This window comes from Salmo salar, chromosome ssa25 (assembly GCF_905237065.1).
Source record: "Salmo salar chromosome ssa25, Ssal_v3.1, whole genome shotgun sequence".
NCBI lineage: Eukaryota > Metazoa > Chordata > Actinopteri > Salmoniformes > Salmonidae > Salmo > Salmo salar.
In genome coordinates this window covers 2,153,697-2,181,054 of record NC_059466.1, presented here as the reverse complement: position 1 = coordinate 2,181,054, position 27,358 = coordinate 2,153,697, and the positions used below count along the sequence as shown (strand labels likewise).

Here is a 27,358-nt window from a genome sequence, read left to right as displayed (position 1 = left end):
GCCATTAGGTACCGAGATGAGATCCTCAGACCCCTTGTGAGACCATATGCTGGTGCGGTTGGCCCTGGGTTCCTCCTAATGCAAGACAATATTGGACCTCATGTGGCTGGAGTGAGTCAGCAGTTCCTGCAAGAGGAAGGCATTGATGCTATGGACTGGCCCGCCGGTTCTCCAGACCTGAATCCAATTGAGCACATATGGGACATCATGTCTCGCTCCATCCACCAACGCCACGTTGCACCACAGACTGTCCAGGAGTTGGCGGATGCTTTAGTCCAGGTCTGGGAGGAGATCCCTCAGGAGACCATCCGCCACCTCATCAGGAGCATGCCCAGGCGTTGTAGGGTGGTCATACAGGCACGTGGAGGCCACACACACTACTGAGCCTCATTTTGACTTGTTTTAAGGACATTACATCAAAGTTGGATCAGCCTGTAGTGTTGTTTTCCACTTTCATTTTGAGTGTGACTCCAAATCCAGACCTCCATGGGTTGATAAATTGGATTTCCATTGATTATTTTTGTGGGATTTTGTTGTCAGCACATTCAACTATGTAAAGAAAAAAGTATTTAATAAGATTATTTCATTCATTCAGATCTAGGATGTGTTATTTTTGTGTTCCCTTTATTTTTTTGAGCAGTATATTTGCTACAAACATTTAATGTTAAATGTCAACATAATTAGAATATAATTTGCAGATTATAATAATTCAATCATGATTGGCTTGATTTAGTTACACATTTTAAATGTGAACAGTTGAGATTTTATTTTCCCTTCTTGAAAAGGAATCTCCATACTTTATCAATAGAACTTGTTATTAATGGATTATGTGAATTCTAAAGGAAAAAGTACGTACGCTAATATGAGCTTTCCATTGATAAAATGTGTAGGGTAAATTGCCACAGTAGCGTTGTCGCGGTAAACAAGGAGATACTTTATTTCACTTGTACGGAATAATTGTAAAATAGTTACATCTGCGCTGAGTCTGCTCAATGAGTCGATTTAATATATAAAGAAGATTATACCTTGTAGAGAGCGAAAATGTCTTGAACTATTTTGTGAGAAAGGACAAAAAGTTAATACAGACATCAGCTTTAAGGAGCAGTAATACAGTGGCCAATAACGGTTGCAATTGAAATCAGCTGTGCAGTGATTTTTGTGCATGTTGATGGTTTAACAAGAGATTACCTGGAGATAATACAGTAACCAAAAACGGTTGTAATAGGCCCAACAAGATCCAAATAAGAACAAACAAACATGGAAGTAAATCGTTTGTTGGGCAAGTGGAGTTTAATGTTTAAGTGAGCAGTAGTTTTTAATGGCCTTATAATTACCATAGAGCTAGGTGGATTTTTCAAGGGTGTGACACCCTCAGGAGAATTAATTGTACATAAAAGGCACATCAATCTTAGAGTTGGCATTGCTCTATGAGAAACTGACAGATGGCATTACAAACACAATAGTCCAGGTTCCAATGAATGCGGAAACGTCTTGAAAGAGGAATGTTATGTGCCAATAAAAAAACATGTTTTAAACCTTTAACTATGAGATGAAATATTATCTGTGAAAGATCTGCACGGATCATTGGTGTTCTTTTATCACAGAGCAGTGTCAACACAGTGGGTGTGAGGTTCAAATTATTTGTTGCTATGACAGGTGAATACTATATCAATCCACACATACCTGGAATACAATAAAATAACTTTTCCCAAGGTATAACATTGTAAACACACAGTTTATTATCATGTTTTGTTGCTCAATAGCAATCTTGGCACAGATTGGCCATTATAGCCTATAAGTATGACATCTCAAAATGCTGAGCACTAATATTTTTTTAAGCACTACTTAGTATAATTTAAATTCAGTGTAAACCAGTTTACAGTTTAAAAGGAGCAATAAACAAAACATTGACAATAAGATCCGAAATACAGAGGATACATTTGAACACATTTTCGTAATCTGAAATGATAGCTCATATTATTCAATGTATTTAATCAAATTAAATTTAAGAAATGTACAACACAGTAACTATCTTACATGTTTTTATAGCCAAGAAATGCAGCAATCAAGTCAATGGACTGTCTTTTACTTAGTCTTTAATTCATTAATAAAACATCAAAAGGCACTTAGATACTCAGTACTATAATGTGTGATATCATTCTTAAACAAGATATAAAAAAATATTACTTAGACTTCCATTTGTACACGATATACAGGATTTAAATGTAGTCGTAGTCCTACTTACACGTCAATAGCAATACATGAAAATATTTTGCCTTGAAGTACCAATACTAAGTAGAAAAGACAGAGATAATACTGTAAATTGAGAACCCCAACTGTTTCACTTTTTTTATCTATAACGATGGAATTTAGGCTTATGCGTGTTTTAACAATGCATCTTTCCTACAACAGCCGAAGATGTAACATGCGTTTCCCAAAACACCATGCAAAGAGAATGGTCGCTAAGTGCGTCGTTGGCGCATGTGTCGATACTGATCGGATCGAAAGAAAGGGAGTGCTTCTCTCGGATCAGCTTTCTCCATTCAAATATTTCGCCAACATTATAATTATTTCACAATACTGACTAGAGAGAAACAACAGCTCCTAGAGAGAAACTGTATTACCACCTACGACTGCAAATATTGAGCCGGCTTATTCTAATGCTTACCCAATAAAAATGCATTAAATCACAGATTTGGTACATCATGAAATATATTGAGACAAATTACAGACAGTAGACTGACTACAAGTAGCAAAATAGAACTAAATGAATTGAACATGAAATGTATTTCAACGGATAAACCATGTGATTCTATGTTTAGCGGATACCTTCTGTGTATAAAGTGAGGACAAAAAATAATAATGGCACACTTAGCTGTTCTACGAGTGGTCTGAGGCAGGCGTTAGATTATGAGCGTTTTCAAGTGCAACGTTAATAACGATGGTTTTAACGATGCTCCTATGAAGGTTCTAACAATGAACTTAGCCTTAAGATGCTTTTGGGAAACCGGGCCATCAACTTACAATCAAATGACTAGTTGAATCAGGTGTGCTAGTACTGGAATAGATCAAATAGGTGAAATGGCTGGGGGTACATGAGCAGAGGTTTGGGAAACACTGCTGTAGATAAATCATAGAGATACTGAAGTTAGCTTGTTTCCAACTTTGTGCTCTTATTCAAAAATCAAACCATGGCAGCATTTACTGAAATAGATTAATGGAAAAGCTACATCCATATTGCAGTCAATGTAAGATACATGGGTACAATAAAACAAATCCATGTGTGTTTCAGCACCACATTTATTTCTCAGTAAGGACAGGGAACCTAATCCTGTGAAAAAATTGTCAGCACAATTGTATTGTGAAAGTTGTAGAGATTTACTTAAGTATATTTAAGTTTCATTTGACTTTGATCTAATAAAAAAAAGGATACACTGTATGTAGGCTTCTCTAGCTCCGGTGCCTCTTCATGTGTAGAGCCAGGTGGTCAGACCGGGAGAAACAGCGGTTACACACAACACACTGGAATGGCTTGGCCCCTGTGTGTTTCCTAAAGTGGCGTGTCAGCTCGTCAGAACGAGCAAAGCGCCACTCGCATCCCTCCCAGGAGCATTGGTACGGCTTCTCTCCTGGAATGCAGCACACAATGACATTATTCAACAGCAGATCATGTTATGTCATAAATGTACAGTACTAACTAAATACTTAACTATAATATTAGTTTTTATAAGGTCAGTAAAGATATTTAATATTTTACACAATTATCTTGAATGAAATAGAATCTATATTTTTTTAATAATAGATAGACATAAAAACACAAACAAGGCAACATTTTGGTTTTATTTGTTTAAGCTGTTTACAACACGTTCGACAACACGCGTCAACATTTGGCGGGCCAGATCTCATTTAGCATTCAGAATGCATCTGCATGCCAAAAGCATTATTTTGCCTGGCAACATAATATACTGGCCCCCCAAAATAAGAGACGAGTTGCCCATAACAGGACTTTTATAATGTTACCACTAAAACATTTACCCGTATGTGTCCGCAAATGGGCCTTTAAATGGGAGGACTTGGTGTAGACTTTCTTACATCCTGATGAAAAAGAATGGAACCAAATGCATGTCATTACAACAAAACTATAATTGATTAACAAGAATAACATCCTACATCTGACAGAGGGGTGTTAATGGTCATGATTGAATTATAAACCACACAATGCATTCATTTCATGCTTATAAATCAAGTTAGACTTTTATGGAACCGTTTAATGTTCTGTTTGTTTATTCTTTATGATTCAATTCCATGGGTTTCAAGAACAAAATCATCTAATCTCCTACTAGTCTTTTACTCAAAAGCAAACCAAAGCCTCTCTCCCAGTACAGACGTAGGATCTTAATTTGAGCCAGTTTGCTACAGTTGGAAAATATTCCTGCAGCAACAGAACATTGGAATTATTGAATGGATTATTTTTAATGGATATTTTGATACATTTTTCGTAAGGGAAAGTCAAGTCTGGAACTTCAAAGTGGAAATGACACACTTCAAAAGCCTTTTAAACCTCAAATACACAACAAGTTAAACATTTCCTGCACTGTTTGGGGGTAGACTTCGACTACCGAGCTTAGACAGACTTTAGTGCAGGAATAATCAACTAGATTCACCTGCGGGCCGTTTTTTTCTTGAGCAGGTGGTCAGTGGGCCGAAACGTATTTACAAATAATTTGTAGACTGCAAATTGACCCAGAAGAAGCCCAAAAAGATATAGTATAATATTTAACTAAAACAATCATTTCAAACCTTCCTTAACTTTGTACACGTTCAAAAGTGTCTCTATTATGCATGTGAATACTTTGGAACAGATTTCTAACATTTTCATAAATTGGAGCTGATTTCCTGAAGTTTTGACAGTCTATGTTCAACAATGAACATTCAAACCAAGAAATATTCTGCTCAAAAAAATAAAGGGAACACTAAAATAACACATCCTAGATCTGAATGAATGAAATAATCTTATTAAATACTTTTTTCTTTACATAGTTGAATGTGCTGACAACAAAATCCCACAAAAATAATCAATGGAAATCCAATTTATCAACCCATGGAGGTCTGGATTTGGAGTCACACTACAGGCTGATCCAACTTTGATGTAATGTCCTTAAAACAAGTCAAAATGAGGCTCAGTAGTGTGTGTGGCCTCCACGTGCCTGTATGACCTCCCTAGAACGCCTGGGCATGCTCCTGATGAGGTGGCGGATGGTCTCCTGAGGGATCTCCTCCCAGACCTGGACTAAAGCATCCGCCAACTCCTGGACAGTCTGTGGTGCAACGTGGCATTGGTGGATGGAGCGAGACATGATGTCCCAGATGTGCTCAATTGGATTCAGGTCTGGGGAACGGGCGGGCCAGTCCATAGCATCAATGCCTTCCTCTTGCAGGAACTGCTGACACACTCCATCCACATGAGGTCTAGCTTTGTCTTGCGTTAGGAGGAACCCAGGGCCAACCGCACCAGCATATGGTCTCACAAGGGGTCTGAGGATCTCATCTCGGTACCTATTGGCAGTCAGGCTACCTCTGGCGAGCACATGGAGGGCTGTGCGGCCCCCCAAAGAAATACTACCCCACACCATGACTGACCCACCGCCAAACCGGTAATGCTGGAGGATGTTGCAGGCAGCAGAACATTCTCCACTGCGTCTCCAGACTCTGTCACGTCTGTCACGTGCTCAGTGTGAACCTGCTTTCATCTGTGAAGAGCACAGGGCGCCAGTGGCGAATTTGCCAATCTTGGTGTTCTCTGGCAAATGCCAAACGTCCTGCACGGTGTTGGGCTGTAAGCACAACCCCCACCTGTGGACGTCGGGCCGTCATACCACCCTCATGGAGTCTGTTTCTGACCGTTTGAGCAGACACATGCACATTTGTGGCCTGCTGGAGGTCATTTTGCAGGGATCTGGCAGTGCTCCTCCTGCTTCTCCTTGCACAAAGGCGGAGGTAGTGGTCCTGCTGCTGGGTTGTTGCCCTACTACGGCCTCCTCCACGTCTCCTGATGTACTGGCCTTTCTCCTGGTAGCGCCTCCATGCTCTGGACACTACGCTGACAGACACAGCAAACCTTCTTGCCACAGCTCGCATTGATGTGCCATCCTGGATGAGCTGCACTACCTGAGCCACGTGTGTGGGTTGTAGACTCCGTCTCATGCTCCCACTAGAGCGAAGGCACCGCCAGCATTCAAAAGTGACCAAAACATCAGCCAGGAAGCATAGGAACTGAGAAGTGGTCTGTTGTTCCCACCTGCAGAACCACTCCTTTATTGGGGGTGTCTTGCTAATTGCCTATAATTTCCACCTGTTGTCTATTCCATTTGCACAACAGCATGTGACATTTATTGTCAATCAGTGTTGCTTCCTAAATATTAGAAAAATAGTGAAGACATCAAAGTAACCAAAAAAGTGTTAAACAAATCAAAATATATTTTAGATCTTTCAAAGAAGCCACCCCTTGCCTTGACAGCTTTGCACACTCTTGGCATTCTCTCAACCAGCTTAACTTGGAATGCTTTTCCAACAGTCTTGAAGGAGTTCCCACATATGCTGATTACTTGTTGGCTGCTTTTCCTTCACTCTGCGGTCCAACTCATCCTAATCCATCTCAATTGGGTAGAGGTCAGGTGATTGTGGAGGACAAGTCATCTGATGCAGCACTCCATCACTCTCCTTCTTGGTAAATAGCCCTTACACAGCCTGGAGGTGTGTTGAGTCATTGTCCTGTTGAAAAACAAATGATAGTCCCACGAAGTGCAAACCAGATGGTATGGCGTAACGTTGCAGAATGCTGTGGTAGCCATGCTGGTAAAGTGAACCTTGAATTCTAAATAAATCACAGACTGTGTCACCATAAAAGCACGCCCACACCATCACACCTCCTCCTCCATGCTTCACTGTGGGTCCCACACATGCGGAGATCACCCGTTCACCTACTCTGTGTCTCACAAAGACACAGCGGTTGGAACCAAAAATCTCAAATTTAGACTCCAGACCAAAGGACAGATTTCCAACGGTCTAATATCATTTGCTCGTGTTTCTTGGGTCAAGCAAGTATATTTTTATTATGGTTGTTCTTTGGTAGTGGTTTCTTTGCAGCAATTTGACCATGAAGGCCTGATTCACGTAGTCTCCTCTGAACAGTTGATGTTGAGATGTGTCTGTTACTTGAACTCTGTGAAGCATTTATTTGGGCTGCAATTTCTGAGGCTGGTAACTCTAATAAAAGTATCCTCTGCAGCAGAGTCAACTCTGGGTCTTCCTTTCCTGTGGCGGTCCTCATGAGAGCCAGTTTCATTATAGCGCTTGATTGTTTTTGCTACAGCACTTGAAGAAACTTTTAAAGTTCTTGAACTGTTTAGGATTCAGGACGTGTTGGATTGAAGGGTGAGGGCTAGGGCCATTCCACCCCCCAGAAATGTCCAGAAACTTGCAGGTACCTTAGTGGAAGAGTGGGGTAACATCTGACAGCAAGAACTGGCAAATCTGGTGTAGTCCATGAGGAGGAGATGCACTGCAGTAATTAATGCGGCTGGTGGCCACACCAGATACTGACTGTTACTTTTGATTTTGACCCCTCCTTTGTTCAGGGAGAGATTATTCAATTTCTGTTAGTCACATGTCTATGGAACTTGTTCAGTTTATGTCTCAGTTGTTGAATCTTGTTATGGTCATACAAATAGTTTGCTGAAAATAAACACAGTTGACAGTGAGATGTTGTTTATTTTTATTTGTTTAAAACTTTTCTGGATACTGCATTATTCCATATGTGTTATTTCATAGTTTCGATGTCTTCACTATTATTCTACACTGCGTGCACAATTATTAAGCAAGTGAGTATTCTGATCTAATCATTATTTCTATACACATTTTCGAACTTCAAACCATATAAACTTGAATGCTTATGGGATTTAATCATTTTCAGGTGATATGTATTTGTGTAATGAGGGAGGGTGTGGCGTAAGTGAATAACACCTTATATCAAGGTGTGCATAATTATTAGGCAGCCTCATTACATCATATAAAATGGGCCAAAAAAGAGATTTAACTGAAAGCCAAAAATGTAAAATGCCTTTCAGACGGATGTGACCCTCTTTAAATAGCTAAACTATTGAGGCGTGACCACCGGACAATCAAACATTTTGTTGCGAATAGTCAACTGGGGCGCAAAAAACGCATGGGGAAGAAAAGGCGCAAATTAACTGCAAAAGACTTGAGAAGAATTAAACGTCAAACTACTAGGAACCCATTATCCTCCAGTGCCACCGTATTCCAGAACTGCAATCTACCTGGAGTGTTCAAAAGTACAAGGTGTCAAGTGCTCAGAGACATGGCCAAGGTCAAGAAGACTGAAACAAGACCACCACTGAATAAGATTCACAAGTTGAAGCGTCAAGATTGGGCAAAGAAATACCTGAAGATTTTTCAAAGGTTTTATGGACAAATTAAATGAAAGTGACTCTTGATGGACCAAATGGATGGGCCCGTTGTCACATCCTGACCAGTATAAGGGGTTATTTGTCATTGTAGTTTGGTCAGGGCGTGGCAGGGGTGTGTTTGTTTTGTGTTGTCGGGGTTTTGTTCTATGTTTTGTATTTCTATGGTTTTTCTATGTTGTATATTTCTTTGTGTTGGCCTGGTATGGCTCTCAATCAGGAACAGCTGTACTTCGTTGTTGCTGATTGGGAGTCATACTTCGGTAGCCTTTTTCACCTGTCGTTTGTGGGAAGTTGTGTGTGTGTGTGTGTGGCCTGCAATACTGTTCGTTCGTTTTCTTTCGTTAAGTGTTCAATAAAAGTTAAGATACGCACTCAACCCGCTGCGCCTTGGTTTACTTCGTACGACAGCCGTTACACCCGTAGCTGGATCAGTAATGGACACAGGGTACCACTTTGAGTCAGGTGCCAGCAAGGTGAAGGAGGGGTACCGATATGGGCTGCTATCATTAAGGATGAGGTAATTGGACCTTTTCGGGTTGAAGATGGACTGAAACTCAACTCCCAAACCTACTGCCAGTTTCTGGAAGATTCTTTCATCAAACAGTGGTACAGGAAGAAGTCCTCAGCATTCTAGAAGGCCATGATCTTTATGCAGGACAATGCTCCATCACATGCATCCAAGTACTCCACTGTTTGGCTAGCCAGCAAGGGCCTCAAAGATGCCTGAATAATGACCTGGCCCCCTTCCTCACCTGACTTAAATCCTATTGAGAACTTGTGGGCCCTTCTCAAACGTGAGATTTCCAGTGAGGGAAGACAATACACCTCTTTGAACAACATTTGGGAGGCTGTGGTTGCTGCTTCAGCGAAAATTGATCGTGAACAGATCAAGAAACTGACAGACTCCATGGATGGAAGGCTCATGGCAGTTCTTGAAAATAAGGGTGGCTATAATGGTCATTGAATATTTTTGAAAGGCCAGAAATGTTATATAATTGTCATTTTGTGTTACTTATCTGTTACACTTACTCTAAAAATTGAAAATCAACAAGTGAGTTGAGAGAAATTATTATTGTAATTTAGTTGCCTAATAATTCTGCACACATATTTCCCTGAGAAAGACAAAAAAACTCACTTTTCCTTTATTAAACATTCAGGTTTGAGGTTCAATAACATTTTGGATTGACTGAGAGCATTGTGTTTGTTCAACAATAAAATTAATCCCGAAGAATACAATTTGCCTAACAATTGTGCACGCAGTGTACAATGTAGAAAAAGGTAAAAATAAAGAAAAACCCTAGAATGAGTTAGTGTGTCCAAACCTTTGACTGGTACTGTATATATTTATTTTCTTTGCTCAGAAAACATGGGGAGGGCCACATAAAAGAACCCACGGGCCAAATTCGGCCCGCGGGCCACCAGTTTGGGAACCCTGCTTTAGTGAATTGAGACCACCTGCCATGTCTCCTCACCTGGAATGTCACAGTGATGTATCCTCCTCCTCTCCAGGTCAGGGTTATTCCTGCGGTTAAACCTCCCTGGAACTGATTGAGCCAACGCTGGGGACTCTGGCCCAACACAAGGGTTCTGGCCTGCTCCAAGACTAGAACTTTGGCTTTGTCCAAGACCTGGACTCTGAACTAATCTAAGACTGGTGCTCGGAACTGGTCCTAGACCAGAGCTTTGGACTGGCCCAAGACCAGGACTTAGTTTCGAGGCAATACTGGCTGCAAAAGATGAAGGCGGAGAATGATTCTGGATCAGCTCTTTCCCTCTGTCTGGGCTCCCTGGCTCAGAGTTAGGCGGGGACGGAGGAAGATAGTCTGGTCGCTGCTGTGAATGGCTTGCGAACTGGGTTGTCAGAGGATTGCCACCATTTTGTGGGCATCCCATAGATTTGAAAACAATCTGGGGGGATGGTATGTGGATGTTGCTGAAAGGGACCGACAAGGAGGACACAGGGACCCCACTGTGGAGGTTGGTGTTCAACGGGTGATCGGGCACCAGCTGCTCCAGCTCAGAGTTCAACAGCTGGAACAACGGAACGTCTGGGAAGTCCAGGGAGGGCATTTCCTGTTTAATGAACAGACTACTTCCTGTGTCTGTCGGAGCACCATAAAGCCCAGGATGTTCTGGAAGGGTTGTTGGACCAGGGTTGCACTGGCAACTGGGATGGATGAGGGAGTGGGAGAGAGGCTCTGTCTTGATGGGTCTCACAGGCCGACACAGGCTGGGGCACAGGTAGGTAATGTCAGGTAGGAGGAGACTCATGTTGATGCTGTATGGGGAACCAAGGTCCTCCGTGAAAGATGGCTGTCTGGTGTCTGGGATATTCTGAGGAGATGACAGATATTTGTCCATCTCGGAATTACCCTGCAAGGGAAAAAAAATATATGGAGTATTTGTGAGTTACATTTAATACTAGGGCTGTCAAAGTTAACACGTGACATGTTAATCGCAGTAAAAAAAAGTGACACCGTTAATCACATCACCATTTCTTCACCGCACGGAAACCTTTTAAGCGCACGTGTTTCCACATGGACCCAGAACACAGCTACAGTCAATGCTTGCACCTTTAAATAGCTGAAGACAGTGTGCCTCTAGCCAAAATCATGTGAAAGTTAGCATATGTTTTTTCTTTCTGCCTCAGAAGAACTGAAAAGGAATAGGTTCATTCCCTACAATGAGGTAATCAATATAATAGTCAATAGTGTGAGAGCAGGAGTAAGTGAGAGAGAGAATGGGTGTAGACCTATGCGTGCAAAGTTATCTAAACAGTACAGATGGTTACAATGTTTTCATAACATTGTTGGACAAGCTCTTTGTATCCATAGGGCCAGTTTTTTTTCTCCTATAGTCACACTCATTTAGAATGCCTGAAGCTTTAAAAGTACTTAAAGCTTTGTTTGTGTGTGTGTGAGAGAGAGTATATAATTAGACATCGACCCTTTCTTTCTCAGCTTATTCACAATCAAGCCACTAACACATCTGTCTGATCACAGCCAAATTGCATTGTTTCTCAAAAGAACAGACATGGAAACAACCACACATTCACAACCCAGTAAACTGTGATCATTCTATAGTGGTCCCTGCAGCGTATGCTCAAACCAGTGTGATTAGAACACTTATTTAGAACGTCCAGTTTCGATTGACGCAACAATCAGCATTTGATAAGGCCACACTGTTTTTTCACAGAAACATTTTGCACAAACACACTCCTTACAAAGTTATGTTCAGAATGTGACCAGTTTATTTTTGGATGCAATGTTCAGACATTCACAGAAGTAGCTACAGCATAACACAATAATTCAAACCGGAAAATGTAAGGTACATTTGTCCTAGCGCTAACTGAGGAAAGATTGACGTAACACAAGTGGTCATATTTTTATAAGTCTCGGCTGAGGGAAACTACAATATGAATTAGATAATAGCAATTACTATTTATAATTAAGCACATCACAAGTGAGCTCACCATTGATCAAAATAATTGAGTAAAACACTTTCTAGAAATCGAAAGTAAAACGACGATGGGTAGTTTGTGTGCGCCTCCATGTTTGTTTTTTCGCATCAACCAAAGATAAGAGGAGACGAGGAGTTTGGTCTGTTTATAGCATGCATGTTAAAGTGGGTGTGTCATCTACGATCATTCACTTCCCTTCATTCACTTCCAGAAGTTTACCCGAAAGATGAGTGAACTATTCATGCACCTCAATATAATATCTTGGTCTGACAGATTACGTGACACCCAGAATGCATGGTATAATGTCAGCAAACATGGTGCCACACATGCACATAGCTGGAAAATAGCTTAGCATTAGCTCATTATAAATCAGTACAACCGTCAAAAAAGTATTTTACACACATCATAGGTGTCCATTACGATCTATGCAATAATCGGAATGCATTATTTCTTACCAGTACTTGAAAACATGTGAATAAAACTCTAAATACAGTATGCTCCATACATACAGTTGAAGTCGGAAGTTTACGTAAACCGAGTTTAAATGTATTTGGCTGAGGTGTTTCACAATTCCTGACATTTAATCCTAGTAAAAATGACCTGTCTTAGGTCAGTTAGGATCACCACTTTATTTTAAGAATGTGAAATGTCAGAAAAATAGTACAGAGAATGATTTATTTCATCTGTTATTTCTTTTATCACATTCCCAGTGGGTCAGAAGTTTACAAACACTCAATTAGTATTTGGTAGCATTGCCTTTAAATTGTTTAACTTGGGTCAATCATTTCGGGTAGCCTTCCACAACCTTCCCACAATAAGTTGGATTAATTTTGGCCCATTTCCTCCTGACAGCTGGTGTAACTGAGTCAGGTTTGTAGGCCTCCTTGCTCACACACACTTTTTCAGTTCTGCCCACACATTTTCTATAGGATTGAGGTCAGGGCTTTGTGATGGCCACTCCAATACCTTGACTTTGTTGTCCTTAATAAGCCATTTTGCCACAACTTTGGAAGTATGCTTGGGGTCATTGTCCATTTGGAAGACCCATTTGCGACCAAGCTTTAACTTCCTGACTGATGTCTTGAGATGTTGCTTCAATGTATCCACAAAATTCTCCTCCTCATGATGCCATCGATTTTGTGAATTGCACCAGTCCCTCCCGCAGCAAAGCACCCGCACAACATGATGCTGCCACCCCTGTGATTCATGGTTGGGATGGTGTTCTTTAGCTTGCAAGCCTCCCCCTTTTTCTTCCAAACATAATGATGGTCATTACGGCCAAACAGTTATATTTTTGTTTCATCAGACCAGAGGACATTTCTCCAAAAAGTATGATCTTTGTTCCCATGTGCAGTTGCAAACCGTAGTCTGTCTTTTTTTATGGCGGTTTTGGAGCAGTGGCTTCTTCCTTGCTGAGCGGCCTATCAGGTTATGTCAATATAGGACTCGTTTTACTGTGGATATAGATACTTTTTTACCTATTTCCTCCAGCATCTTCACAAGGCCCATTGCTGTTGTTCTGGGATTGATTTGCAGTTTTCGCACCAAAGTACGTTCATCTCTAGGAGACAGAACGCGTCTCCTTCCTGAGCGGTATGATGGCTGCATGGTCCCATGGTGTTTATGCTTGCTCCCAAGGATGAACCAGACTTGTGGAGGTCTACAATTTTTTTGTATTATAAGTGAAATAATCTGTCTGAAAACAATTGTTGGAAAAATTACTTGTGTCATGCACAAAGTAGATGTCCTAACTGACTTACGAAAACTATAGTTTGTTAACAATAAATGTATGGAATGGTTGAATAATTAGTTATGACTCTAACGTAGTGTATGTAAACTTCTGACTTCAACTGTACATACATACTATATACAACTACAGTAGAAACGACAACACGATATACAGAAAATAAGGAACTTACTTTGATAGCAATGCACACATGTCCAAAGTTATTATTTGTGAGGAAAACAACAAGGCAATGCGAGCGCCACCCAGAAAATGTTCCAATTCATGCAAGACTGTGCAAATATCTGCATACTTGATCTGCACAAACATTGGTGAAGTGTGTGGGCTCTCCTCGAAGAGAGAAGTTTGTCCGGCACAGTAAAGCCTCAAAATGTAAAATTGTCCGCAAAGCTGAAATGGGCTACTTCTATGTGAATTAATGAGGAGGCGGAACACACCTTAATTCAAACTGTTAACTGAAAATAATTTTAAATTGACAAGTTGAAACATAGCCTATAGATAATTAGCAGGCAGCATATGTTAACTGTCCTGTTGTGCAATAATAATATTTTGGAACAGTGAGCGTATTCTGACATCATGTGCATAAAAAAAAACTCACGCTGGGGCGACCGTTAGAGATGTTTGGAACTCACATATGATAAGGTTAAAACTGTTCCATTTTATTTCCCTGACATCTGGAATCAAGGACTCAGATCCCCAATCTTTAAGGATGGAGACAAATTTGACCCTAACAATTACAGAGGCATTTGTTTGAACATAAACCTGGGCAAGGTTTTTTGCAGTATTATAAACGTAAAGAGTTCTAAACTTCCTCAATAAGCACAATGTCTTGATTAAAAGCAAAATTGGATACATACCAAAACATCGCAAGATGTACCAAAACATTTACAGCCTACACACCCTGATTGATAAACATGTCCACCAAAATAATACCAAAATGTACACTTGCTTTATCAACTTCCAAAAAGCATTTGATTCTATTTGGCATACAGGACTGTTCTACAAAGTTATTGAAAGTGGTGTAGGGGGCATCAAAATTGGCAAGAAAAGAACAGAATTCTTTAACCAGGGTCGGGGCCTTCACCAGGGTTGCAATCTGAGCCCTGCACTCTTCAATATTTACATCAACGAATTGGCCACTATTCTAGAAAAATCCTCAGCCCCTGGTGTTAGTCTCCACAATTCAGAGGTTAAATGTCTGGTCTTCGCAGATGACCTGTGCCTGGTGTCACCCACAGCACATGGCCTACAGCAGAGTCTGGACCTTCTAGAGCAGTTCTGCCAGACCTGGGCCCTGGCAGTAAACCCCAAAAATACTAAAATAATGATTTTCCAGAGAAGATCCAGATCTCAGGGAATTAGAACACAGTTCTCAATTGGTACAAAACATATAGAGTACTGCACACACTACAATTACTTAGGTTTAAAAATAAGCTCAACTGGACACCTTAATGATGCAGTGAATGAACGGAGAGAAAGCAAATCAAAATCAAATCAAATGTATTTGTCACATACTGTTATGTCCTGACCAGTAAGAGGGGTTATTTGTTATTGTAGTTTGGTCAGGACGTGGCAGGGGGTATTTGTTTTATGTGGTTCGGGGGTTATGTGTATGTAGAGGGGTGTTGTATTTATGTGTTCCGGGGTTTTTGGTGTATGTTCTTGCTTTGGTATTCTAGGATTCTAGGTTGTGTATTTCTTTGTTGGCCTGGTGTGGCTCTCCATCAGGAACAGCTGTACATCGTTGTTTCTGATTGAGAGTCATACTTCATCTCTTAAATAATTATGAATAGATCCACCATTGAGCACAAAAACAACACTTGTTACAGAATATTTTACATAGATGTTATTTCTATCAGACAAACCATGCCTGACAACATGATCCAATAAGACAGAAAAATAGAAGAACATTTAAAGGCTGTGGACATTGTGAACTGCAGTCAAGGGTGTGTGAAAGAATCAATGATTTGATGACAGGATCACGTAATCATTTCAAGGACATGAAGGGCAAGGCTCCTGCTCTTTTGGTTTACTGACTGTGTCCAAACTCGTGCCTTCATACATGACCTTGTTCTTGATGTGTTCTTCACCTGACGGAACTGTCAGTGTCATTTTCATATTGTATACGTGTTTTGTTTCACCTTCTTCAAGAATAAAAAAAAAGATGAGTATACATTTTCCTGTTGCGTCTTGGTCCTCCACACATGACACGCGTTACAGAACTACCCACCAAACCCGGACCAAGCAACAGAAGATGGAGCAGCAGGTGGACTACGAGGAGTGGAGCAAGCAGCGCGCTCGGGAGGAGATGGCATCCTGGCCGCTGGAGGTATTGGAGGCACGGATAGACTGGACGTGGGAGAAACCTTTGGACTATTGTAAGAGGCTGCCTGGGAAACAGGTGGAGACAGCGAGGGAGGAACGGCGCAAATGGAGCAAAGAGGAGAACTGTTATATAGCTACACGATTGGCATTTAAGCCTGAGAGGCAGCCCCAGAAATGTTTTTTTGGGGGGGGCACACGGGAGTATTGGCTAGGTCAGCTGACAGACCGGAGCCAAATCCCCGTGCTTTTGTCAAGCAACCTATTAATGGACAAGTCCCGTGCTTCGGGGTAATGCTTACTGTGGCGAGGCCAAGTATTTTCAGGCCGGTGTGCGCAGTACCAGCGCCCCGCATTTGCCAGGGGAAGTGAGCACTCAGCCAGTACGGGCGGTGTCAGTCCTGCGCTTGAGACCGCCAGTGCATCTCTACAGTCCAGTGTTCCCGCTCCTCGCACTAGCCTTAAAGTGCATGTCTCCAGTCTGATACCTCCAGTACCAGCACCACGCACTAGGCTTCCAGTGCGTCAGCCCAGTTCAACTCGGCCGGTTCCTGCTCCCCGCACTAGCCCTGAGGTGTGTGTCCCCAGGCTGGTACCTCCACTACCAGCCCCACACATCAGGCTTCCAGTGCGTCAGCCCAGTCCCGAGTGTCCGGCAACAGTACCTCGTCCAGAGTGTCCGGCAACAGTACCTCGTCCAGAGTGTCCGGCAACAGTACCTCGTCCAGAGTGTCCGGCAACAGTACCTCGTCCAGAGTGTCCAGCAACAGTACCTCGTCCAGAGTGTCCGGCAACAGTACCTCGTCCAGAGTGTCCGGCAACAGTACCTCGTCCAGAGTGTCCGGCAACAGTACCTCGTCCAGAGTGTCCGGCAACAGTGTCTAGTCCGGCACCGAGTGAGACGGCCTACAGTCCGGCACCGAGTGAGACAGCCTACAGTCCGGCACCGAGTGAGACGGCCTACAGTCCGGAGCTCCGAGAGTACAGTCCAGGGTCTACAGGGACACGAGTCAGGCCGAGGTATTTGGGAGGAGTGGACTGGTCAGGGGGTGGTCTTAGGCCCGAGCTTAAGCCACCTCCACTGTAGGAGGTTTGGGGAGGGGGGGTGTATGCACGAGTGCCGTCGGTGACGGCAGCCACCCTCCCTTCCCTCCCTTTAGTTAGGGGTTTATTTTTGGGTTTTTGTTTAGGTGCATCCGGGTCTGCACCTTTGGGGGGGTAATGTCACGTCCTGACCAGTAAGAGGGGTTATTTGTTATTGGAGTTTGGTCAGGATGTGGCAGGGGGTATTTGTTTTGTGGTTCGGGGGTTATGTGTATGTAGAGGGGTGTTGTATTTATGTGTTCCGGGGTTTTTGGTGTATGTTCTTGATTTGGTATTCTAGGATTCTAGGTTGTGTATTTCTTTGTTGGCCTGGTGTGGCTCTCAATCAGGAACAGCTGTACATCGTTGTTTCTGAGAGTCATACTTAGGGAGATTGTTTTCACCTGTCCCTTTGTGGGTAGTTGTATTCTGTTTTGTGTTCTTCACCTGACGGAACTGTCAGTGTCGTTTTCATATTGTATACGTGTTTTGTTTTGTTTCACCTTCTTCAAGAATTAAAAAGATGAGTATACCTTTTCCTGTTGCGTCTTGGTCCTCCACACACGACACGCGTTACACATACACATGGTTAGCAGATGTTAATGCAAGTGTAGCGAAATGCTTGTGCTTCTAGTTCCAACCATGCAGTAATATCTAACAAGTAATCTACCAATTCCACAACAACTACCTTGTACACACAAGTGTAAAGGAATGAATACGAATATGTACATAAAAATATATAAATGAGTGATGGCCGAACGGCGTAGGCAAGATGTAGTAGATGGTATGGAGTACAGTATATACATATGAGATGAGTATTGTAGGGTATGAAAACATATAAAGCGGCATTGTTTAAGGTGGCTAGTGATACATCTAATACATCAAGATGGCAAGATGCAGTAGATGGTATAGCGTACAGTATATACATATGAGATGAATAATGTAGGTTATGTAAACATTATCTAATATAAAGTGGCTAGTGATAAATTGATTACATCAATTTTCCCAGTATTAAAGTGGCTTGAGTTGAGTCAGTATGTTGGCAGCAGCCACTCAATGTTAGTGATGGCTGTTTAACAGTCTGATGGCCTTGAGATAGAAGCTGTTTTTCAGTCTCTCTGGTCTAGCTTTGATGCACCTGTACTGACCTCGCCTTCTGGATGTTAGCGTGGTGGTTGCTGTCCTTGATGATCTTTTTGGCCTTCCTGTGACATCGGGTGGTGTAGGTGTCCTGGAGGGCAGGTAGTTTGCACCCGGTGATGCATTGTGCAGACCTCACTACCCTCTGGAGAGCCTTCCGGTTATGGGCGGAGCAGCCGCCGTACCAGGCGGTGATACAGCCCAACAGGATGCTCTCGATTGTGCATCTGTAAAAGTTTGTGAGTGTTTTTGGTGACAAGCCAAATTTCTTCAGCCTCCTGAGGTTGAAGAGGCGCTACTGCGCCTTCTTCACCACGCTGTCTGTGTGGGTGGACCATTTCAGTTTGTCCGTGATGTGTATGCTGAGGAACTTAAAACTCTCCACCTTCTCCACTACTGTCCCGTCAATGTAGATAGGGGGCAGCTCCCTCTGATGTTTCCTGAAGTCCACGATCATCTCTTTTGTTTTGTTGACATTGAGTGCGAGGTTATTTTCCTGACACTACACTGGAATTCTACGCCATTAATAAACCATTTAAAACTGCAATACCAAATAAGTGTAATTTCCCCAAATTTGAAACCCTTATTCAAATGCCTCTCTGTTGAGGATAGGCTACCCATACTGTTGGGGCAGGACGGAGAGAGCTGTGGGTTGGCCACACACTACATTACATTGCTGCCTGCCCATAAGATGAGGGACAGTGTCTTACAGACCAATCAATCTGCACATGTCCTCTATGCTCATTGTTATTGTTCAATGTATGGTTATTTTGACCCTTGGTTATTGTTGTACCGTTGACAATACTGATTATTATGTTAATATTTTTAAATCTCCAAAGTAAGCTTTGGCAATATGTACATTGTTACATCATGCCAATAAAGCAAATTTAATTCAGAGAGATGTGCACAAGTGTTACAGCTCATACACACTGGTAGAATAGACAAACAGCAGTCAATCTCTTTTGTGTTGACACAGCAAAGACCTTGGAAGTTGTCATTCATCCAGCCTTGTTAAAATACTTCAAACCAGAGGGTGGCAGTAGCGTTGTTTGGCAATGCATATCTGTGCGTATTGCTTATGGTCTAGATTCCAAAGTTACCACTAATGTTGGTATTTTGTAGAAAGCCCTTGTTGATACCAGCCAGATGGCCACAGCTAGATAACTACCTAGCAAAATGATGAATAAATAATTGAATTCACTCTCCATAATCCCATACTGCCAGTGCCTGCCCATAGCCTAATGTTTAGCTAGGTTGCTAACGTTAGCATATTCACTAGCTAACAATCCAATCCTTCACTGACATGGCCTATAAAGTACATACATGTTCAGTATTCACAGGCCCATCACTGTTACGGAGTCTTGTTGACAGGTAATCAACTAGCTGGGCTGTTCTCTGGACCCCGTATGTAGGGACTTGTACAATGCTTGAAAAAGGCTATTGAACTTGACATTTGTGTGCCTTTATTCTTTAATCTAATATATCATACAGAAAGTTGTTGTTAGCTGGCTTGCTAGCATCACTACCTACCTCGATGGCTGAAGGCAAAGAGACCTCCTATTTCATCGCTATGGCAGTGAACATTCCACCACCAAAACCCATGGTTCTTACAGGGGACTGGAATACTAATTGGGACAGGGATGAATTCGAGGACTATGTGCTGGCGACAAGTCTACATGAAAAACCCAACAAGGTCCAAGCGGCAACTCTGAGGAGCTTAATGGGCAGCGAATGCAGGCATATCTACCGGCACAATCGACTCTCACAGCACAACAACAGGATGATGCAAAGGCCATACTGAATGCATTGGAGAATTACTTCAAACCCGCCAGGAACGTCATTTACGAGCGGTTCGTTTTTGGAAGCTGCAAACAGGAAGAGAGTGAGTCAGTACACAACTTTGTAACCTGTTTGAGAGAAAGGTCTGCTTCTTGTGAATAAGGGGGATTGAAAGATTAACTGATTTGTGACAAAATAGCACTGGGAATTGCAAATTATGACGCGCTGGAGTCTACTAAAAGAGAGAGGCTTAACATCAGTAACTGCCACTGAAATGTGCCGCACTGCTGAAGTTACTGACATGAGAAAGAGAGCAATGGAAATGGAAACCCCACGCACCAACGCTGATACTGTTCACACTGTTGCCAGGCAGACATTCAGACAATTCACCACGAATGGTGAACACAGACAGCCCCATAGCATGAAAATACTGTGGAATTGCAAACACACAAGGGAAAGACCACTGCCCTGCCTTGAAAAACCTGCAGAGCTTGTGGAACTAATAATCACTTTGCAAAAGTGTGTCTCAAAAGCAAAAGAAGGGTGAGTGAGGGCAAGATTCACTGTGTTGATGGTGTCACTCAGTGTTCAGAACAGTGAAAGTGACATTTACATGCATGAATCCATTGGGGCTGTACACTCAAGAGGGAAGAAATGGTTTGTGACACTAAGATTACAAAACAAGCTGCAACAATGTCAACTGGATTCCGGTATTACGTGCCAGAATCCAGTTGTCAACATCCTCTCAGACTCTAAATGTAAACGCCTGGGACTGATGCAGTTCACCGTACCAAATGACCTGCACATTGTGGAGCATGTGCAGCATGGATCTCTGTCCAAAGAACAACTACTCAGTAGATATGATGACATATTCAATGAGCACATTGAATCAGTACCTGGGGAGGTACACCTTGAATTGGATGAGAGCGACAGTCCAGTGTGCTCCTCACAATGTGCCCATTGCAACGAAAGTGGCTGTGAAGACCCAGCTGGACAAGTATGAGGCCGATGGCCCCATGACATCTGTGACTGAACCAACTGACTGGATCAGCAATATGGTCATAGTGAAAAAGCCAGAGAAGTTGAGGGTCTGCATTGACCCAAAACATCTGAACCAAGCACTAAAACATTCCTACTACATCATTGCCGACACTGGAGGATGTCCTCTACAAGCTTCCCAAGGCCAGGGTTTTCACCTTGGTGGATGACCAAGATGCATTCTTGCAATGCAAGCTGGACGAAGAAAGCAGCTTCATGACTACCTTCTGGACCCCCTGGATTTAGAAACGCTTGCTCAAGCTCACCTTTTGTGTCTCAGTGGCGCCTGAGGTATACCAACGCAAACAGGAAGAGTTACTGGCTGGGCTCAAGGGCATTGAACCCATCGCTGATGATGTCCTGATCGTAGGCTGTGGTGACACAGACGAAGAAGCAGAACGTGACAACGATGTGAAGCTCCTGGCACTGATGGAGCGCCCATGATCAGTTAAGCTGTGCCTTGGCCTGAAGAAGCTGCAGTTCAAGGTGAAAGACGTCCCTTCCATGGCCACATTCTCTCGGCCAAAGGCCTGAAGCCGGATCCAGACAAAGTCAGAGCGATCCTCGACATGCCAAACCCGTCTGATGCAAAAGGAGTGCAACGTCTCATCGGCTTTGCAAACTATTTTGTAAAGTTCATGCCACACCTATCAGTAGTCTGTGAGCCTCTGCTCCAGTTGCTGGACAAAGCCACACGATGGCACTGGCTACCCAAACATGAGGCCGCAGTGCAGGAGATGAAATCTCTGGCTTCATCCATGCCAGTGTTGCGCTACTACAACGTTACGAAGCCTGTCACAATCCAGAGCAACTCCAGCTAAAGTGGACTTGGATACTGTCTTATGCTGGAAGGCCAGCCCACTGCATTTGCCTCGAGAGCCCCCCCCCCACTGAACAAACCTATGCACAAATTGAGAAAGAGTGCATCAGTATCATCTTCTCATGCCAGCGCTTCCATCACTACTTATATAGTCGAGAGCTGGTCACCGCTGAAACTGACCACAAACCACTCATTGCCATTTTCAGTAAACCTCTCCTCAACGTGTCCAAGAGGTTTGAAAGCATGCTCCTGACTCTGCAAAACTACAGTGTGAAGGTTGTCTACAAGCCAGGGCCAGAGATGTACTTCTGCAACACACTGAGCAGGGCAACAGCACAATGTACAGGCAGAGGCACTGCCTATCAGCAGCATGCCATCTGTTCGCTACAGCAGGAACAAGATGTTCAACAGATCAATCAGGCAGACTACTTAAACGTCACAGATCACCGCCTAGCCCAGATTAGGCAACACACTGACAAGGACGAACACCTACAGTCACTGAAGTCCATGGTTCTCACAGGTTGGCAATACCTGAAATAAGAGACACCTTTCACAGTGAGAGAATACTGGACCTTTCGAGATGAGATCAGCGTGCAAAATGGCATCTTGTTCAGAGGTCAGAAGGTCATTATCCCCAAATCACTACATCCAGAGATGCTTACCCGCATACACTCCAGTCACGTAGGAGTTGACGCATGCTACCGCCAGGCACGTGAAACATTAAAAACTGTCCAAAGTCCAAACATGCAAGAAGAAATTAAAGACTTTCAGCAGCTGTACCACTTGCAACGAGTACGCTCATGAACAGCAAAAGGAAACCATGATGTCACACAAACTGCCCACAAGAGCCTGGTAAATCATCAGCATGGACTTATTCAGCCACAGACAAAAGGACTATCTTCTCATTGTTGATCACTACTCTGTGTTAACTTGTCCTCTGTTATTATATAATTTTTTTTTTTAAATAAGATGACAACTGAAATAAAAAGAAAATGCATTTTCATTTGTTATGATTTGACTGTTAAGAACTTAATGGTGTGCTGTTATGTTTGCACTTTCTATTGAAAAGGATGATGTTACAGAGTCTAGTTGATAGATAGTCGACCAGCTGGGCTGTTCCCCGGACCCCTATGTAGGGACTTGTACAACGCTTGAACAAGGCTACTGAACTTGACAGTTGTGTCTGTCTTTATTATTTAATCTAACATATCATACAGCAACAATCACGGAAATAAACCCTGTGAAGGCTACTGGAATTTGGTGTGGCATAGGCTAATCTAGCCATGGTTTGGCAGTTTGGATATTGGGTGAATTTGGAGTATTGCATCCCTGGATTGAGCTACATGTTCCAGCCATAACCCGTGCCAGCTCCGAGCTGCCGTTATAGGGAACCCGCTCCAACTGAAATTGAAAAATGTAGAGTCGGATCTCTGGCTAAGGCTAATGGCTTCATACACTATCTCACAATTAAATTATATATTTTTTGCAGCCATACCAGTGCTCTAGGAGAGAACGGAGAGTGGTGATCACGTTCATATCAACCGGTCAGCAGTAAAGCATTGATCGTGTAGGCTACACTGCTACATCTCCCGTAAAACCATCCATATCCCAAAAAAGACTACGCTGACCAACGCAAAACAAGATCACAATGCGCAACGTTGTCACTCTCCATGTGTCATCAACATATTTTGAAACACATATAGTCACTCCTACAGTATTTGAAAAAACTAAACAAATGGAACCAGTGCGCATCGTTTGTGGGAATATTGGGGCCCGATTGAAGACTATATTAGCACATGAAAGAAATCCCCTCCAAGCAGCCGGGCTTCTGAACTAGTGCTCCTGTCTAGGCGATGGAAATCTACAGCTGAATTTAGACTGTCCAGCTGCTGACTGCATGCATTATGCATCTCCTTCTATACATTGAGATGGGAAACGTTTAATCTCAGTCCACTATTTGTCTGTACATATAGGCTATTTTGCCTGGTAATTAGAATGCAGAATATTAGCCTATACTATAGCCTAAATATGAACAATGCCATACAATCTCCTCGCTCAAACTGTAAACTCGCTTTCTAATTAAATACCGTACCAGATTGTAGTCGTGAAATTAAGAGTTTTCACCAATTGTATTCTTCATGTTGTTGAAGACTTCTCCATGACCATGATATTTTCCTCACCCTTCTCTCAGCCTGTCCGCTAGTTGTGGTGCAGTGGGTTTTCAGTGTTCGGGTGCGTCCTGCCCCAGAGCGACCCAAACACCATTGGTTAATAAGTCAGTGGCCATAAACGCTGATAATGTTATGTCCAGTAGTCCGCAAAAATGTGTGGGGGGGGGTAATTTAGCATAGGACTAATTCTGATTTGAACAAATAGCTGAAACCATGCAGTTGTCTGCTGCTCACTCCCTCTTGTTTTGCGCTTGTGAAATTACGCAACTGCGTGATAGCAGTGCGTCTGTCTGTATAGGGAGTGGCTGGACATGTAGAAAAATAGACAAGATATGTTTTCAATTGTAGAATAGACAGAACATAAGACTTAAAGTAATGATTACCTTTGCTTTTACATTCAGTTTCGAGTAGGGAAGACAAGTAAAAAGATACGTGGAAAGGCAGCAACGTGATTTGTGGGAAGATTAACTTCAAGTGTGAGGGAATCTATTAATTAATTCAGTTACTTGTTCACAGCCTCTTAAAATAACATTGTGACTCACAACAGCTCCTTTCCTCCAGCATTTTATGAGAATGTGTTGGATACCTAGGTCAGGTGTTGACCTAAGATATAGGACACTTGAATATGAATGAATGATTCAGCAGTACAGCAAGTCATTCCTTTGTGTCTCAAGGCTTTTTGAGGGCCTGTACAGAATCAATCCAACAAGTTCCTCCTCTCTATTCAAGTAATATTCAAACCAGCATCAATGCTTTTTAGTCCCTAGCCTATGAAAACTGCCCATAAAGTGTGAAATGTGATGATGAATGCTTATATATTTAATGTGTCAGTTTGTTAGGAGATGTGCTTGTGTTTCAAACTGTTCCTTCTATATGTGAATGGGAAACCATCCCTTATGTTCATGTTAGTCGTTTAGTCTGATATACTGTACATTTTACATTTAGGTCATTTAGCAGACACTCCTATTTATTTATTTTTTTAAATGTTACCCCTTTTTCTCCCCAATTGCATGATATCCACTTGGTAGTTACAGTCATGTACCATCGCTGCAACTCCCGTACGGACTCGGGAAAAGCGAAGGTCGAGAGCCATGCGTCCTCCGAAACATGACCCTGCCAAGCCGCACTGCTTCTTGACACACTGCTCGCTTAACCCGGAAGCCAGCCGCACCAATGTGTTGGAGGAAACACCGTACAACTGGCGACCAAAGTCAGAGTGCAAGCGCCCGGCCCGCCACAAGGAGTTGCTAGAGTGCACTGGGACAAGGACATCCCGGCCGGCCAAACCCTTCCCTAACCCAGACAATGCTGGCCAATTGTACGCCGCCTCCCGGTTGCGGCTGGCTGCAACACAGCTTGGGATCGAACCCTGGTCTGTAGTGACACCTTAACCACTGCGATGCAGTACCTTAGACTACTCTTCACAGTTTTAATCGAAGCAATCTTCTCCAGGATGAGAACCATAGATGGACCATCAGATCATAGCTGGTAGTCCCTGGTCCAAAAAAGGTTGAGAAACACTGCCTTGTAGACCATATGTCCTGATGGTCTGGTTGGGTCCCTTGTTAGGCATGTTAAAAATGCCACTGTAGTGTAGCTGTCTGTCAGGACTGCATACTTTATGCCAACATTTCTAGGGCAGCAGTGGAAACTGCAAAGACTCTGGCAGGGGGAGACATTGAGGGGATGTTTGGATGAAAATAGCTCCATATTTCATTCAGAAACACTGTGTGCGGATACTTAACATGTATTAAGGAACTGATCTTTATGGTCTGGTATTTCATTGTGAATTTGACACTAGCAAGCTGTTAGTTGTTTTGTTGGTCACACGTTATTTGGATAGTATGTATAGTCATACTATCAACAAACTATATGTTGATAAGCAACTGCTTGCTAAGGTTAAGGTAAGGGTTAGGTTTAGAATAAGGGTTAGGGTAAGAGTTAAGGTTAGGGCTAGGGTAAGGGTTAAGGTTAGGGCTAGGATAAGGGTTAAGGTTAGGGCTATGGTTAGTAGATAGTTAGTTGAAATGTTACTGATAGTCTTTAGATAATCTTTAGAGGATCTACAGATGGACTATACAAATAAAATGTTACTGTTTCGTTTAACTGTCTTGTTTGGTTTGGTTTCGACATGATACATGTTTACTTGTCGCTGTGACCTTGATGGTAAGTAAATATTGGATAATTTGTGGTTTAATTCCATTATTCACTGAGTATACCAAACTTTAGGAACAGCTTCTTAGTATTGAGTTGCACCCTCTTTTGCCCCCAGAACAGCCTCAATTCGTCCGGGCATTGACTCTACGAGGTGTCGAAAGCATTCCATATGTTGACTCCAATGCTTCCCACAGCTGTGTCAAGTTTTCTAGATGTCCTTTGGGTGGTGGACCATTCTCGATACACACAGGAAACCTTTAAGCCTGAAAAACCCAGCAGTGTTGCATTTCTTGACACAAACTGGTGCGCCTGGCATCTACTATCATACCCCGTTCAAAGGCACTAAAATCTTTTTTCTTGTCCTTTCACCCTCTGAATGGCACACATACACAATCCAAGTCTCAATTGTCTCAAGGCTTATTATTGAACCTGTTTCCTCCCCTTCAGCTACATTGATAGCTGTCTCATCGTTGTCGGGAAATGTAATGATGGTGTTGGAGTCGTGCCTGGCCATGTAGTCATGAGTGAACAGGGAATACAGGAGGGGACTAAGCACGCACGCCTGAGGGGCCCCTGTGTTGAGGATCAGCATGACAGATGTGTTGTTACCTACTCTTACCACCTGGGGGCGGCCTGTCAGGAAGTCCAGGATCCAGTTGCAGCGGGAGGTGTTGAGTTCCAGGGTCCTTAGCTTAGTGATAAGCTTTGAGGGCACTATAGTGTTGAACGCTGAGCTGTAGCCAATGAATAGCATTCTCACATAGGTGTTCCTTTCGTCCAGGTGGGAAAGGGCAGTGTGGAGTGCAATAGAAATTGCATAATCTGGGATCTGTTGGGGTGGTATGTAAATTGGAGTGGGTCTAGGTATTCTGGGATAATGGTGTTGATGTGAGCCATGACCAGCCTTACAAAGCACTTCATGGCTACAGACGTGAGTGTTACAGGTCAGTCGTCATTTAGGCCGGTTACCTTAGTATTCTTGGGCACAATGAGTATGGTAGTCTGCTTGAAACATGTTGGCATTACAGACTCAGTTAGCTTTTTAGTGACGGGGCAGTATTCGGAAATTCAGATGAATGACGTGCCTAAACTAAACTGCCTGCTACTCGAGCCCAAAAGGTAGGATATGCATATTATTAGAAGATCTGGATAGAAAAC

The 27,358-nt window shown here is 42.7% G+C and overlaps 1 protein-coding gene across 1 annotated transcript; it reads right to left on the bottom strand.

Annotated features, from left to right (window-relative positions):
* Positions 1-1,716: 1,716 nt before the first annotated feature.
* klf5b (Kruppel like factor 5b) lies at positions 1,717-24,287 on the bottom strand. Its single transcript, XM_014172863.2, has 4 exons — positions 23,965-24,287; positions 9,959-10,859; positions 4,036-4,095; positions 1,717-3,629 (listed from the first exon to the last, which is right to left on the bottom strand). Exons 2-4 carry the CDS (start codon positions 10,845-10,847, stop codon positions 3,451-3,453), a joined length of 1,128 nt encoding a protein of 375 aa, XP_014028338.2. The 5' UTR covers positions 10,848-10,859; positions 23,965-24,287; the 3' UTR covers positions 1,717-3,450.
* Between the last annotated feature and the right edge of the window lie 3,071 nt (positions 24,288-27,358).